Below are 12,687 nucleotides of genomic sequence, written 5' to 3'. Positions count from 1 at the left end.
TTATGTCGAATAAACAGCATGGGAATATTAAATTATAATAAAGAAATCCATTAGATTCCACCACTAATTTAAAGTGGGCGTAAAGGATTTTAAAACTGTTGTAAGATGAGCACTGAGACGTCAGAATAAACCAAACATGAATGGACACACAGGACTGAAAGAGATAGTAATTTACTTATCAGTAAATTGATTAATCTGAAATTGCTTTGAGTTTATTCAAGCAGAGTTTAAGAAGTGTGGTATTCTCTGGATGAAGCGATGCAAAGATTTGCTGCTTTAGTGTGTTCATCTTTAAAAGTCTTTCGATTGATGTTGGTCAGAAAAAACACCCTGACAAGATATTACAATCAAGTCTGGGAAATTATGATGGACATACTTCACCATTTCTTGATAGAGAATCAGCTAATTGAAATAATAGCCGTCAGAATAATCAATAATGACAGTAATCTCTAGTGGCAGCCAGTAAAAGTGTTTGATGACTGCGGTATATAGTGACAAACTCTACTGACCGCTCCCTGACCCTGAGCTGTGTTACATTACCAAAAAATACAGTGAATCTCAATTTAATTTATTCAGGGCTCAGAAAGCAGTGGATTGCTAAAATGGGGCTAGGGAGCGAGTCAGAGTCAGACTGAGAGCCACAGGGTTTAGGGGAGAAAAAAAAATCTGTGTATGCTGCTGTCACATGACGTCTGTGCATCAGCGAGTGGGCAAAAGCGTCACAGCCCTCATGAGCTCTCCAGACTCCCCCAAGAGGGATCCAAAAATACAACTGATGAACATCCGTCAAGTTTGTCTGAGCATCAGTCAAGAAACGCTGGTTCAGACATGAAGGTCAAAGCAGCAATGTCCATCATTGGGTGTCATGTAGATGTAAATGCTTGCTTCTGCAAAGCCAAACACACAAAGAAAGGCCGGGACAGCACAGGGTGTCAGACCCACTGTATTTAAAGCTCTTCAGTGCACTACGAGCAGAGCCCACCAATAAACAGCCGACGACAAAATAAATCTTCTCTAATCCATGTGCATTATCTATGATTTAAACTGAAAATGGTTAGTAACACTAAATTTCATACAGATAACTCAAGATAAATGAGGGTCAAAGTTAAGATTATCCTTAATGTTACAGATTAAATACAAAGCATGAGTTACAGAAGAAAAAGTCTATCATCGCCAGCCCAAAGAAATTCTGTGATATGCTAATTGAACATCAATTACAACATCAGAAAGAATGTCAAACAGGTGAGCGTAACCGGCTTGAACAGAATAGAGAAAAAAAAACATTAAACTCGTAGACCTTCCAGTTTGATACAAAGAGTTTCCAGTTTAAAAAAGTAACAGAACTTTAGTGAGGTCCAACGACATCTATCATGATCTGAAAACATGACAAGTGTGCCAGCTCTGCACGGGCTCCAGCTCATGTTATACTGCCATGCACAGCAGCCCCACCCAGACCTAATGGGTCCTTACAACAGCCTGTACAAACTGTGACAATCATCATGCACATATGGCACTCCGACCCTGTCCTGAGGAGGAGAGTGCATAAAATATTACACAATTGGCCATATATAGCAAAAGCTAATATCAAATAGTTGTTTTTTTTAGTTTTTTTTTATCACAAGACATCTGTTTCAGTGAATTTGATAGACTAAATATGGCTCAAAACTGGATTTAAATTAATCTTTAGATCTGTGATTTAAAGATCCAAGATAATGCTGTCCAGTGCAATAGAAAAAAGGCTTCTACCAGTGTAGGCTAGTCCAGTGCATGAGTTAAATTTATATATGTGACCCACTTTTTGGTCCCAGTTTTTTCTTTTCTTTTTCTCCTACAACAGAACACTGAAAAGGGAGAAAGAGCAATTAGAAAAACGCTGTAAAATTTTGATAAATTATCTTCTGGCAAACATCTATCAAAGTCCTGAAATGTGTAGTGTTGTAGAATCTTCGTCAACTCACAACCTATAGTGGCACACACACTTTGCAGCATTCAGAAAGCCCTAATGTATTTTTCTCCTATTTTGTTTGTGTCTTCAGTCTGTCCAGCAAGTCCACTGCCTCCTCTTTGAGGTGGAGAAGCCACATAAAGCCGCCATCAGTCGTCAGGTGAGCACACCAGGTGAAGCTGGTCTGGACTTCCCACGCTGCCTGTGCTCGAGCTCCCATCTCCCAGGTCCCGGGCCACCATGCAGGGCAGATTGAGCTCGGTTGACCCTCCGGGGCTGGAGTCACTCCTGCTGACGCACTCCTCCTCCAGGACCAGGCACAGCTCCTTCAGGTCCAGGTTCTCCTTCACCAGCCCGTCCTGCATGTGCTCCAGGTCGGCGAGCTTTTTCAAGTACCCGCCCAGGTCTTCCCGCATCACTTTAGCCGCGTGATGCCCGAACAGCTGCCATTCCCGGGCCAGCTTTTTCACTTTGAGCCGGTCGTCGTCCAGGAAGCAGCACAGGTCCCGCAGCTCCACATTTTCCTCCTGCAGGCGCTGATTGATGACTTTCAGTTCCCTGATTTCGAGGAGGTGTCCCTGCAGCTGTTTATTGACCTCTTTGATGAGCCGGCCCCGCTGGATCAAGGCTGATATTTTCTCTGACTCCTCTTTACGCAACCGGCTCACCAGCTCCTCTTTGGAGCACGCCAGCAAATCCTCGTCAGACATCTTTGACAGTTCTCTATTTATTATCTCACCGTCGCTACCCATTTTATATAAGAGAAACTAGCTTATGGGTACCTGAGAATCTTTTAAAAACACTGAGATTACAGCTGCATGTAATTCTCAACAGAGTTATTACATCCTCATCTGCAGCCACTATGATCCAGATGTCGTGCAATCACAGAGCACCGGAGGTGATATAAAGGCAGAAACATGTGATATCTTTATTTAGACTGTTTTCTTCGAGGCCCCCTGACCTCAGTCCTATTTTAAATCTGCCCTCCGTGTATAAAACCTTAATGAGGTCGTGTATGAAGATGCACCGCAAGCTCCCATTAATGTCAGCCTGTCATCTTATCAACAGCAGGCTGTGTTCTCCAAAGGCCTCCGGGAGCACAGCAGTCCGTATTTCCTCTCTGCTCCCAGCGGCTTATTTTCAAGGAAAACAGCCGCCCCGTCGGCTTATCTGCGCTGTGTGTACACAAAGGCCCGGTCGATCCACGGAGACTTATTCCAACAGCCACGGACGCACACCCTGCAGATGTTGGGCTTTTTACGTCGCTGGCATCGTCTCATCAGGCTGTGCTCCGGTCGCCTCGGCTGAATGAACTCGGATCTCCGGTGGTTGGAGGAGTCCGGGTGGTGCAGCGGCGGTGCTTTCAGGGCCGATTCATTCTTTGGATCGACAACGAAATTCAACGCAACCCAAGCTCACCCGTTATCCGTCCATAATCAGTGCATCATCTCTGCTCATCCTCCCGGGCTGAACTGTTACCACAACAATGTCCGCCTCCACCACTTCCACCACTCTCCTGAGTGGCGAGCTGCGCGTGAAGCTGGGGCTCCACCGGAAGTCTTTCTGTGTGGCCTTCAAGATAAAAGCAGCTCTTTGTTAGTTGTTTTGTGATCAATTAAGCGATCAACAATACTTTGAGTAAAATGATGAAATAAAACATAAATGTATAGCTTTTTATGATTATTTCTTTAACTTGTGTTCCAATACAGTCATGATACTCAACAACATCAGCATTCAGCCAAAGTGGTTCAATCGCAGTCCAGCAGGCCACAAGAACCTCTGCCCAGGTACAGTATGAAAATGTAGACTGCAGTCAACGCAAGTACACTGGGCTAAGTCTGGATGCTAAGGCTGAAAATGTGTTTATCTTGGACCAAAGTTGTGCCACAAATGATTCATGGTTAAACTCGACCTACGTGTAAACATCAGACCCACATCACTGGTTTCTCTTGCATGATGTGCACATTCCCAGAAGTGATACTTAACATGTTGGGCTGCACGGTGGTGTGGTGGTTAGCACTATTGCTTTCCTGGTTTGAATTCTGGCTGGGGACTTTCTGTGTGGAGTTTGTATGTTCTCCCTGTGCATGAGTGTGTTCTCTGGGGGCTCTCTGTCTTCCTCCCACAGTCCCAAAACATGCAAGGTAATCTGTGAATCTAACTCGACCCTAGGAGTGAGTGTGAGAGTGCATGGTTGTTTGTTTTGATCATCTCTGTGTGGTTCTCTAATGGACTGCTGACCTGTATAGAAATTGATGGATACGGGACAATACAGGACTCAGACTGCAAGAACTGTGGCTGGGCTGAAATATGATGCTCCTGAGAATAGAAAATGTAATAGCATGTGCTTTTAGCAGGCTTACTCACACTGTGTCCAGGTAAAGTTTTTTAGGCAGAACAGTTAATCTATATTCTGTTTTTCTCTTTTCAAAGCTTTGCCAATCTGCGTATAAGTTCTACCGGTTCATAGTCACACACCCCTTTTTGCTATCAATAAAAGTGACAGTTCTTTATTAGCTCCTCACAAAGTCAAAGTTTTGTTTTCATTAAACATTAATTGAAGCACCAAGAGAAAGTCAACACAACCAGATAGATACCTGATCAGCACCACTTGTAGCTTGTCTGGAAGCTTGTGGGGTTAAAAGGTGGTCCTTCAGTGTGGTGTGAGACATATTTGAGCTTACACTGTTGGGAAAATGTGTCCAAATGCATCCTCGACTACCTCTTGGATGCATGTGTAAATGGGTCCTTATGTGTAGTTTTAATCTGCCTGGTTCAGGTGGCGACCTGATTTGGTTTTATTTTGAATTACTTTTTGCAGGAAGTTGTGCAAACTGCTAACTTGACTTATGGCAGATAAAAATTATTTGAAATGTTTGTGGTTTCCTCATAAATGTGGAGTGGCTCTTTGACAAACTTTAAGAAGGCCCTGTAGCATGATTGTAAAAGACAATATTGAATAAGCTATCTTAGTGGTGAAAATGATCTGATTCTGTCTCAGAGCAACAATAAAAGAGTATCAAGATTTCTAATGAAGATTTTCCCCTTGTGCCTTGTCAGTAAGGAACTTCTGTGCCACCATTTGGATTCAAAGACGTGTTTTAACTTATTTCATGCAATGAAATCAAAACAACATAGATAAGTACAATTTACAAAGGAAATGAAAAGGAAAGGCCTGTGTGAAGTAACTTCCTGCTGGCTTTTCTGTTCATCAGAATGATCTCATCCTAAAAAATTCAGCTGAACTCTTAATATTACCTTTGAGTTCAGTACAAATGTACAGCACAGTGTAGTCGTATCAGTTGAGGAACAACTTGTTTCTTTTCAAAGAACCCTGCTGGAAAGTGTGACTCTAGGCTTTTTTTTTCCATGGGTTTATGCTGAGGCATTCAGCCACATCCTTCCGCCCTCTGTCCCACCTCCATTGTTTCACTGAGGCCATAACAATGTAGGGTGTTAACCGTGTAAGGGGGGGATCTGGGGATGGAATCAGGGTGTCATGTGAGGTTAGAAATGATAGTGTTGATGCGCAGCAAGAGACCCAACAAAAAGACAGGTCGTTTTCCCCTCATGTTGTGATTTTGAAGGACACATGCAGAAACACTGAAAGGGAGGGTGAGGAGAGGGATTTACAGGGATTTATTTGGATTAATCGCCAGAGGAAAAGAGAGCAGATTGTGTACATGCAGGACAGCAAGCAAAGCTCTGACTGCAGGGTCCCTGAGACCACAGAAGCCTATCTTTGATCTGATGCATTTCATAATAACTAAGAGCACAAATGAAAGGACAAAGGTCAAAAAGAAATTACTGTTTAGCTGCCAAATGCACTGTTATAATTTGAGTCTTCACATAATCTTCCATTGTCAGCTGGTTATACTCTGACCATGTAGGGCTTTCTTTCTGAAAATGAATGGGTTGTGCTGAGTTCAGTGACGTGGGTTTATACTGTGAAGTGATGAGATTTGAGAAGTTTGATGGGTTTATGAAACCATGGGTTAATGCGTCAATGACTGTCACTCAGATATGAATATTTGCGTCAGTGTAACACTTTGAAATCACAAATAATAGAAGAAAACAGACTGAGATGAATCAGCTCTGCATATGTGATGAGACAAATTCTCCACAATGATGGTATTCTTATAAATGGCTGTTTAATCTAAAGTAACTAACATAGAACTGATTATCACAGTATTTCAATTTTATCTGATACAGTATTAAATACTGATTTGTATGCACAGATGTCCATTATATAATCTGTGCCAAGGGATGATAACTCTAATAAATGGCCTATTGTTAATAATGCAACTAATACAGTATAAGAGCGCTTAAGTCTTGGAATTGTGCCACATCCGACTCAAATGAATGATGAGATGTCAGCTCTTGCAAAAGTAGGCTTTAATATCTTAATAAAAAATGCAAATAATTAAAGCTTAAGCCAATAAAAGATAATTGAAAAGCTCTGACAAGGAGGGTTCTGGGTAAAAAATTGATCTAAAACAGAAACTGTTTTAGAATAAAGCATGACAACCAAAAAGCACATAAAATGTAGGTGCAATCTTACTACATTTATCTTTAATTCTGAAAAACAAGTGGTAATAATTAAAAAATGTGTTGACTCAGTCTGTGCCATTAATTGATTTGGGATAGCATTTATTTCAACCTTGTCCACAAAAATGTTGAGATACAAAAGAAAATGTAAAATAACAGAAAATCATTGAAATGTATTTCCTTTAAACCCTCACATTAAAAAAAAAATAAAAAAGGAGGGATTTATTTTTTATAATATTTTGTTTTCTATAGATATATTGACACTAATTAGTGAGTGACATGACGTGACATGTTCTCTTACCATTTTCAATTAAATATATATTTAATCATTTTCTATTATTATTTTTTGATAAAAGGGTTGTAAATGTGACAAAAATGCCTCTTTGTACAGTTACAAAAACGTAAACATCTATTTAACATAAAACTAGGATGCCCAGTGTATATCAGGTACTACAACAATAATAATGTTGTTTATTGGTAAGACCTTAGAAAGATTAGTTACTTTTAAAAATTAATTAGACAATTTTTATATGTAACAGATGGAGTGCAGCTATATAGATATTTATGATGTTTATATTCATATGTAAATATATGTATATGTATACAAGTAATTTTCTAATTCTATTTCTTCCATAATGCACACAACCCATGTATAAATCATTTGTCCTCACGGCTTTTTGTTGTATGATCTCGAGATACCTTCAAACGTAAACGAGATCTTCTATGTGACGTCACATACCAGGAAGTCCGTGCTGCGTGACAGCCGTTGTTGACATTGCGCTCTAATATCAATGCAGGGACGCAATTGACAGATGCTCCTGCTAGGAACTAAAAAGTTTGAGTTTTCGCTGATTACTAGTTTGTATCGTCAGGTTATTTTAGTCCTAATTTACGTTTTTGTTGACTGGGGACCAGTTTCCGTTCCAATAGCGGTTTCTAATTTTGAGACGTATTTTGCTAAATAGGCTAATCTAGAACTGGAGCTAGTTAGCTAATAAGAAAGCCATGGAGAATGTGTTTAATCCCAGCTAATAGAATCAAACCTTGAAGGCACGCATTAATTAAAGTTAAATACCTAAAACTGGATTTTGGACAACACTGAGAAAAAAACAAGGTATAAAATCACTTTGTGACATTTGAGCACTTTTGGTTTATTGTTGAGGGTTTACTTGATCAAACGAAAAGTGGCTCTTCCTTCTGCTTGTTTGTTCCACGCAGATGTCTGTAGAGCTGGATGTGTTCGTAGGTAATACCACTATCATGGATGAGGAGGTTTATCAGCTCTGGTTGGATGGATACACAGGTAGGACTAACAACCTGAACATGTTGATCATAGTTTTTCGAGGAGTAAGCTGAGGTCAGCTCAGCTCAGCTTTATTTATATTTCATGTTTCAAGCATTTGAAATGCAACCTAAAGTGCTTTACAGAACTAAAAACAAACTTCTAAAGAAAAAAAAGAAAAACCCATTAAAGACTAACAGCACTCATTGTAACAATTTACAAATAGTCAAATATTGATATCGATAGTAATAAAAGCCAAAGTTAAAATACAAATGCAGAGATTAAAAACTCGAGACAGAAAACATAGTAAACAAGTCATGCACTAAAAAGAGGTAACTATTATGCTTAAAGTTGCTTAAAAGATAACAAAACGAGAAGTCAGATAAACTGGAGAAGGAAACTTTCTCTTAAAGCTGAATTTAAAAAAACAAAAAAACAATTCTGTGTCTGTGATCTTTACATATAAAAAGTTAAATAGTTAAGTTAGGATATGCAGTAAAATGTTTTATTTTATCCATGTTTCCACATCTTTATAATGTTATGCTAAACTAGCAATAATCACATAAGATGTGTTGTACGGTTGCATCACCTGTTTATAGCTTTGTTACGGCTTATGATGAGATGAGCATTACTTTCATTAACATTTCCCGCCTTTCATTTGCCACTGGTGCTGAAAAGACTCCCACAAAGGCAGCACCTGTGCATCCTCACTAGCACCCTCCCTCCCACAGATGCATCTTTCAAATTTCAAATTTCAAAACATTCTGCAAGAGATGAGATCAGTTTAAGTGTCACAGGCAGGAGGACACAGGAAAGAGATGACAGGGCGGTAAACAATTAGAATATTAGAGGAGCCTTTGTTTCTTTATTCTTTTTTAGTTGTTGTGAAACGGCTCCTGATCGTACCTTGTAGTTAGCTTAAAAAACAAAGTGATATTCAACAGCTAACAACTATACTGATACTGGAGTTTCCACACTTGGTTGATTGGTTTCATACCTTTTGCCTTATTCGTTCCATTATTTATTTTGTGAAACAATCTGAGAAGTCAACCTATCACTTGAGTTGAAATGTTAGCTGAATAAGATTTTTTTAGATAAACAAACTGCTTTTAAGTGGCTTGAGTCAAATGTCAGGAACCAGTCATCTAATGCATCAAACATGTGAAACAAATGGGAAGACACCTGTGATTATCATCAGCACAGATAATACAGCATCCACTTCCAAATACTGCAGACTCGAAACAGCCAGTGCAAATCTTAAAGATGCAGTCACTGTTGGGTGCTATTGAGTATTAACACCACAGGAGTAATTTTGTTAGAGCATGATGTTATAATTACAGCCGTAAGTGGATCCCTGACCCCGTGAACTGTGCTTGTGTGATTCATCCAACAGTGACCGATGCCGTGAAGGTACGTATGGAGGGAGGAGTGCTTGATGAATGTGAAGCAAATGCAGATGTTGTTCTGAGTGACACCATGGACCAGTATAGGACCTTCCACATGTGTGAGCGTCTGCTGCACAGTCCGGCCAAACTGGCCAACCAGCTACTCTACCAGATCACACCTCATCGACAAACCATCCTCATAGAGAGGTGATGCTTTGATCTTTGTTTTCCAGGCTCTGTTTATGTTGCCGTATTTCATTATTCAATCCCTCTACTTTTCAATGTTATAGATGAGATGATATGCTGAAAAGTGTGTGTCTCTTGGTTTAGATATTATGCCTTTGATGATGGGTTTGTGCGCGAGGTTTTGGGAAAGAAGCTCTCCAAGGGAACAAAGAAAGACTTGGACGATATCAGTGCCAAAACAGGCGTGACGCTGAAAAGCTGCCGACGACAGGTAAGAACACCGTCCCAGTGTCCTTCACTGTGGAGCAGGTCTTCCATTCAGTTTTATTTATGAAATACAGTACTCGCTACCTTGATTAAAAACACTGGTCATACAGCAGTTGTTTTCTTGTTTTCTGTGAAGGCTTCAACATTTTAACAAACTGACTTTTCAAACTGACTCATTTGTCCAGGTTCGGTTATTGTAATGTAATAAATCTCCTGCATCATGTGTTCATATTTCAGTTTGACAACTTCAAGCGTGTTTTCAAAGTTGTAGAGGAGCTGAAGGGACCCCTGGTGGAGAACATCCGTCACCATTTTCTTCTCTCTGACAAGCTTGCAAAGTATACGGTTTATTTGTGAAAGCGTAAAAAAGCAATTTTTATTACCTGAAATCAGTTTTTTCTTTCTTTTTTTTTCTTTCTAATAATGTCTAAAAAAAATCTCATTAAGAGGCCAGTATTGAGGTTATCTGAACCAATGAAAACACTCATCTTATTATCTTGTCCTATTTTGTAATCTACTTTTTCCAGGGATTACGCTGCTATTGTTTTCTTTGCCAACAACCGCTTTGAGACGGGGAAAAGAAAACTGCAGTATCTCACTTTCCAGGACTTTGCTTTCTGTGCTGGGCAGCTTATCAACAACTGGACTGTTGGCGCAGTCGGTGAGGAATTCTGTTTCCTTTGGCCATATTGCTGACATAAGATACGAGGGGCACATTTACTATTTATTACAGCTGTGTAGCACATTAATCAAATGTCGTGTCTTAATTGGCTTTGGTTTAAGGTTTACACAGCACTAAAACAGTGGTGTATCCATGAAAAACAAAAAATGTAAAATCAACAGGGCTTAGAATGAATGTTTCACTTGAGAATAAATTGTATATACTCTATGTTAGTTGTTTATAATGAATAGCTTTTAAAGTTGTGTTTAGTCAGTGAGGCTCACTGACCAGCAGAGGTCCTTCAGGTTTTGTAGGTCTTCATTAGAATAAAATTTTAATTTGAATTGATAAAGTGTAAAAGGTTTATACAGTCAGACAGTGTCCCCATCATGCTATAATGAAATGATTGTCATTGTAAGAAAAGTGCATAAATGGAAGAAATATTCTTTAAACTGATTCAGCAGGACCTGACTCCTTTGTAGATAACATGGTGGAAGACATGGACGTCGATCTTGATAAAGAGTTTTTACAAGAGCTGAAAGAACTAAAGATTTTAATCACTGACAAAGATCTGCTGGATCAACACAAAAGGTAACAAAAACACACTCGAAAATCTACCTTTTTTTTTGTTGATGACAGAAGAACATGCTGGATTCCTAACAAGTTTTATCCACACGCTCTTATATCCAATTTTCTGTTGTTTGTCTCTCCTCTCTGCTCAGTTTGGTTTGCACGGCTCTCAGAGGAAAGACCAAAACTTTTAATGAGATGGAGGCTAATTTTAAAGTGAGAAATCTTGCGCCCACCTGGCACAAGCTACCAGTAATAATTACACTGAAAAGAAATTCAGAGTTTTAACTCTCTGCAACTCTCTTGTTGTAGAATCTTTCCAGAGGCCTCGTCAACATCGCTGCAAAGTTAACCAACACCAAAGATGTCAGAGATTTCTTTATTGACCTCGTTGAGAAGGTGAGACTTCTTCAAAGTGTTTTATCCAGGAAAAAAGAGAAGAAAAATCTCTTCATCCAGCCCAGGTTTTTTGAGATCTGTGCCAGATTCTGTCTGCCTGTGTGACATGACCACCTCCCCTTATTTTCTCCTCCAGTTTATTGAGCCGTGCCGCTCAGACCGCTGGACAGCTGCGGACATGAAACTCTACCTCACTCATTACACCAACTCTGTACACATTCTTGACACATTCAAGTGAGTTGATATGCTTTTATTCTGCAGAGTTAATCAGGTAGAACATGGCACCAGCTCTGCCAGGGTTATCTGCTCCCTTGGATTGAGCCTTTCTACAAAATACATTCAGGCTAATGTCGATGGCTTTGGGAAAACTAAAGAATAAACCAACGAGGGTATGTTAGTTGTATAGTGGTATGTAAGTTGTATGTTGAAATTCTTTCTAAAATGAACATATCTGTTCTGCCAGTGGGTGTCTCCCTATCTCGCCCATGATTTCTTAAACTGTAGTTACCTTGTTTCTCATGCAAACTCTCAGGAATGTTGTTAAGGGTTTACACAGCCCTGCACCACTATAGCTTGACAAAGACATATTCATAAAAAGAAGCAAAAACCCCCCCTGAATATACAGAGGGGACCTCGATTGCCTCATTTACTCACTTCACCCGGATTTCACAATTACAGTTTTTCATGCGTCATTTGCTTGCTGTTTACTTATTTTTCTGTCTCTCTTTTCTGCCCCTCAGGCATCAGATTGTGTGGGACAGATACATGGGCGTCATCAAAAGCTGTATCTTCAAAATGTATCACGACTGAGGTGGATCTTAACTGGGCCGCCCCTCGCTTCCTTCACTTGTGCTTTCTCTGTTTCGTTAACAGCGATCATTTTTAAGTCTTATTGCCGCTGGTTTGCAGCTTGAGTGCCCCTGCAGCATCTGGAAATTTGGTTCATAAATAAAGTTCATGTATAATCATCAGAATGTCATTTTGTTTTATGTTAACATTTAACTTGTCTTCGTGCTTTACGTCAGTGTTTTATTCGCAGTGTTATATATGGCAGAGATGTTCTCATTAACCCATCCCAGAAACAGGATTTATGATCTTGTGGGTGTTGGGTGGAGATAAGGGACCAAAAAGAAAAAGGAGATCAGAATCATGCGAGAGCGATATTGCCAGACTTTCAAAGCCATGTTTCAAGAGTGTGTGACCAACACGAGACTATAAAATGTTTGAGATTTTAACTAGGATCAGCACATGATGAAATCACTCCAACCAGTGTGTGGGATGTCTGTGTGTGGCCATAGGGGACCAACCAGGAGGGGCACAGTTGGTCAAGCCAGGGGGGCGTCAGTGTGATTTTTAACAACATCCCCTGTAATGACAGCTGCCATCTCTGCCACCACACAGAAACACAGGGCACATAAACAAGCTGAGGCTAAGAAAGGGGTTC

At 39.9% G+C, this 12,687-nt stretch overlaps 2 protein-coding genes across 4 annotated transcripts; one reads left to right on the top strand and one right to left on the bottom strand.

Moving 5' to 3' along the window:
* Nucleotides 1–17: 17 nt before the first annotated feature.
* Nucleotides 18–3,482, bottom strand: ccdc85b (coiled-coil domain containing 85B). The gene has a single exon (XM_072395534.1). The coding sequence runs from the start codon at nt 2,695–2,697 to the stop codon at nt 2,095–2,097; it is 603 nt and encodes a 200-aa protein (XP_072251635.1). The 5' UTR covers nt 2,698–3,482; the 3' UTR covers nt 18–2,094.
* A 3,759-nt stretch (nt 3,483–7,241) lies between these two features.
* On the top strand, nt 7,242–12,217 carry fibpa (fibroblast growth factor (acidic) intracellular binding protein a). 3 transcript variants are annotated; one of them, XM_072395529.1, is made up of 11 exons: nt 7,242–7,607; nt 7,712–7,796; nt 9,169–9,367; nt 9,491–9,617; nt 9,851–9,951; nt 10,141–10,274; nt 10,757–10,865; nt 10,997–11,060; nt 11,157–11,243; nt 11,380–11,477; nt 11,984–12,217. In XM_072395529.1, the coding sequence occupies exons 2-11, from the start codon at nt 7,712–7,714 to the stop codon at nt 12,051–12,053; spliced, it is 1,074 nt and encodes a 357-aa protein (XP_072251630.1). In that variant the 5' UTR covers nt 7,242–7,607; the 3' UTR covers nt 12,054–12,217. The 3 variants fall into 3 exon arrangements, with proteins under 3 accessions (XP_072251630.1, XP_072251629.1, XP_072251628.1); XM_072395528.1 differs by having other exon boundaries at nt 10,739–10,865; XM_072395527.1 differs by having other exon boundaries at nt 10,736–10,865.
* Nucleotides 12,218–12,687: the final 470 nt, after the last annotated feature.

Source organism: Leuresthes tenuis, unplaced genomic scaffold, assembly GCF_036924035.1.
Source record: "Leuresthes tenuis unplaced genomic scaffold, fLeuTen1.0.hap1 SCAF_11, whole genome shotgun sequence".
Taxonomy (NCBI): domain Eukaryota; kingdom Metazoa; phylum Chordata; class Actinopteri; order Atheriniformes; family Atherinopsidae; genus Leuresthes; species Leuresthes tenuis.
The sequence above is the reverse complement of the archived record's forward strand: the minus strand, read 5'-3'. Positions and strand labels throughout refer to the sequence as shown.